Raw genomic sequence first — 2,930 nt, forward strand, 5'->3', positions numbered from 1 at the left:
TTCCCTGGAGAAAAAGTGAAATGCGCATGTCCAGCCTGGTACAAACGATCGTTTCCAACGATGTACTACTTTTGCAAACGATCGTCGTTGGTTAAAATCCGCCGAGACAGAACTTTCTTTTGTAGCGATTTGGCTCGTTCGTCGTTAGACTTAATAGTCGGTGGTTCGTTTTTTGTAACGATCGTCGTTGGTAAAGATCGGGGAACGATCGTTACAAACGACTATAGTCGCATGTGTGTACGTACCTTTAGTCTCCCTCTCTTCTTCTCTCTGTTAAACCTGTCAACTCTCAGTATAATCACAATGGCCAGAGTTCACAACCTGCATGTCCGATTTCAGTTAAAACTCTATGGCCAGAAACCCACTAGGAGCGATTTCTAATCGCTATCTATTTGAAAAAGCTCTTGCTAATGTAATGTTATTGGGAATTTTTATAAAAACACATCGCTCCAATGGGATCACACCCAAAGCATTACAGTAGCAAGAGTTTTCAAATCGCAAAACTCTCCGAAAATCGCTCCTAGTGGGTTTCTGGCCTATTGCAAACTGCAGCCAGATCCACACCTTGTGCAGACTCCAGCCATGTCTGTGCAGACTCCAGCCATGTCTGTGCAGACTTCAGCCATGTCTGTGCAGACTTCAGCCATGTCTGTGCAGACTCCAGCCATGTCTGTGCAGACTCCAGCCATGTCTGTGCAGACTCCACCCAAATCGGTGCAGCCTCCAGCCAAGTCGGTGCAGCCTCCAGCCAAGTCGGTGCAGCCTCCAGCCAAGTCGGTGCAGCCTCCAGCCAAGTCGGTGCAGCCTCCATCCAGGTCCGTGCAGACTCCATCCAGGTCCGTGCAGACTCCATCCAAGTCCGTGCAGACTCCATCCCAGCCTGCAGAACATTGCTCCCAGCCTGCAGAACATTGCTCCCAGCCTGCAGAACTTTGCTCCCAGCCTGCAGAACTTTGCTCCCAGCCTGCACAGGCTCTGTTTCGGACCGCACAGGCTCTGTTTCAGCCCGCGCAGGCTCTGTTTCAGCCCGCACAGGCTCTGTTTCAGCCCGCACAGGCTCTGTTTCAGCCCGCACAGGCTCTGTTCCAGCCCACACAGGCTCTGTTCCAGCCCGCACAGGCTCTGTTCCAGCCCGCACAGTCTCTGTTCCAACCCGCACAGGCTCTGTTCCAGCCCGCACAAGTTTTGTTCCAGCCTGCACAGGCTCTGTTCCAGCCCGCACAGACTGTCTCGGTGTATCAGCCAATGGCCCCACTAGATGCTCAGCCAACGACCCAGCCTGCTGCTCAGCCAACGGCCCAGCTTCCTGAGGTAATCCAGCCTGTTGTTGTTTTATCTGAAACTGTCCAGTCTGTTGCCACCCTGTCTGGGACTGCTCAGCCTGTTGCCACCCTGTCTGGGACTGTTCAGCCTGTTGCCACCCTGTCTGAGGCTGTCCAGCCTGTTGCCACCCTGTCTGGGACTGTTTAGCCTGCTGCCACCCTGTCTGGGACTGTTCATCCTGCTGCCACCCTGTCTGGGACTGTTCAGCCTGCTGCCACCCTGTCTGGGACTGTTCAGCCTGCTGCCACCCTGTCTGGGACTGTCCAGCCTGCTGCACTACCTGAAGGTTTCCAGTTTGCTGCCCAGATGTCACAGATTTCTGCTGCTGTCCTTCTGCCTCAATATGTTGCCAATGTTCCTGACGGTCTCCAGTCTCCTGCACAGTTTGCTGCTGCACCGGAGGGTATCCAGTCTGCTGTTGTTCCTGTGGGTATCAAATCCGATGATGCTCTGGAGGGTATCCAATCCGATGCTGTTGCTGTTCCTGATGGCATCCCGTCTGCAGTTCTTGTTCCTGATGGCATCCAGTCTGCAGTTCCTGTTCCTGATGGCATCCAGTCTGCAGTTCCTGTTCCTGATGGCTTCCAGTCTGCAGTTTCTGCTCCTGTTGACATCCAATCTGTTGTTCCTCCTAATGGTGCCAAGTTCAGGGTTCTTTCTGGTGATACTCAAGTTGTTGCTCAGCCTGTGGTTTCATCTGATGATCTCCAGCCTGCTACCAAGTCTACAGTCTGGCCTGGTGGTTTGCAGTCTATCAAGATCATTATTCTGCGTGACTCTTTCAGGTCACTTACTGTTCAGGTTTTCCAGTATCCAGCAGCTCAGTATCCAAAGACGTGTGATGTTGTTGTTGAATTATATCCCTCCCTGCCCACCCAGCATTGGCATTTGTTGCCTGTTCTATCATCAGATGTGCTGCATACTACGTTGCCTGTTTATTGGGACCCAGGTGGGTGTAAGTGGGAGGTCTGGGTGAGCGTCCGGAGTCCGCTCTTAAAGGGAGGGGTAATGTCATGCTGCTGCTTGTTTGAATCCCTGCTGGTGACATCACTAGTGAACTTTGCTATAAACTTCCACTGTCAACCAGCAGATATCTCTCTTGTTGCTGAGAACTGTGCAGTTCCCCGGATCACCAGCAGGTGGAACTATGTGAACTTTTGGAGAGATCACCTGATCAATATGCTGCCTATTTAAATAGAGTCTGAAGCGAGAATAAATCTCGCTTCAGACCTCATAGATGGCAGGGGCATGTGTGCCCCTGCTAAAACGCCGCTATCCCGCGGCTTAACGGGGGACCCTAATCCCCCAAATCCCCTCCGTGCAGCGGGGGAGCGCTTCCGCATTGGGGCAGGGCTAACCGCCACAGCCCTGCCTCCTGTGCGTCTATCAGACGCGTACCTCTGCCTCTCCCCCCGCCCCTCAGTCTTCCTTCACTGAGAGGGGCGGGGGAGAGGCGGCGATGCGCGTCTGATAGACCTGCTGAGAGGCAGGGCTGCAGCCGTTAGCCCTGCCTCCAGGAAGAGCAAAATTTATGACCAATTTGGTCGTTGATTTTGCAGGGGGGGGGGGGGTTGGGGGTGAAGGGACCCCCGTTTAGCCGCGGGATA

General features: G+C 53.5%; 1 protein-coding gene across 1 annotated transcript; it reads left to right on the forward strand.

Moving 5' to 3' along the window:
• The first annotated feature begins 582 nt into the window (after positions 1 to 582).
• LOC137522162 (uncharacterized) lies at positions 583 to 1,470 on the forward strand. Its single transcript, XM_068242194.1, has one exon. It carries the CDS (start codon positions 583 to 585, stop codon positions 1,468 to 1,470), a length of 888 nt encoding a protein of 295 aa, XP_068098295.1.
• The last annotated feature ends 1,460 nt before the right edge of the window (positions 1,471 to 2,930 follow it).

Source organism: Hyperolius riggenbachi, chromosome 6, assembly GCF_040937935.1.
Source record: "Hyperolius riggenbachi isolate aHypRig1 chromosome 6, aHypRig1.pri, whole genome shotgun sequence".
In the NCBI taxonomy this organism is placed as follows: domain Eukaryota; kingdom Metazoa; phylum Chordata; class Amphibia; order Anura; family Hyperoliidae; genus Hyperolius; species Hyperolius riggenbachi.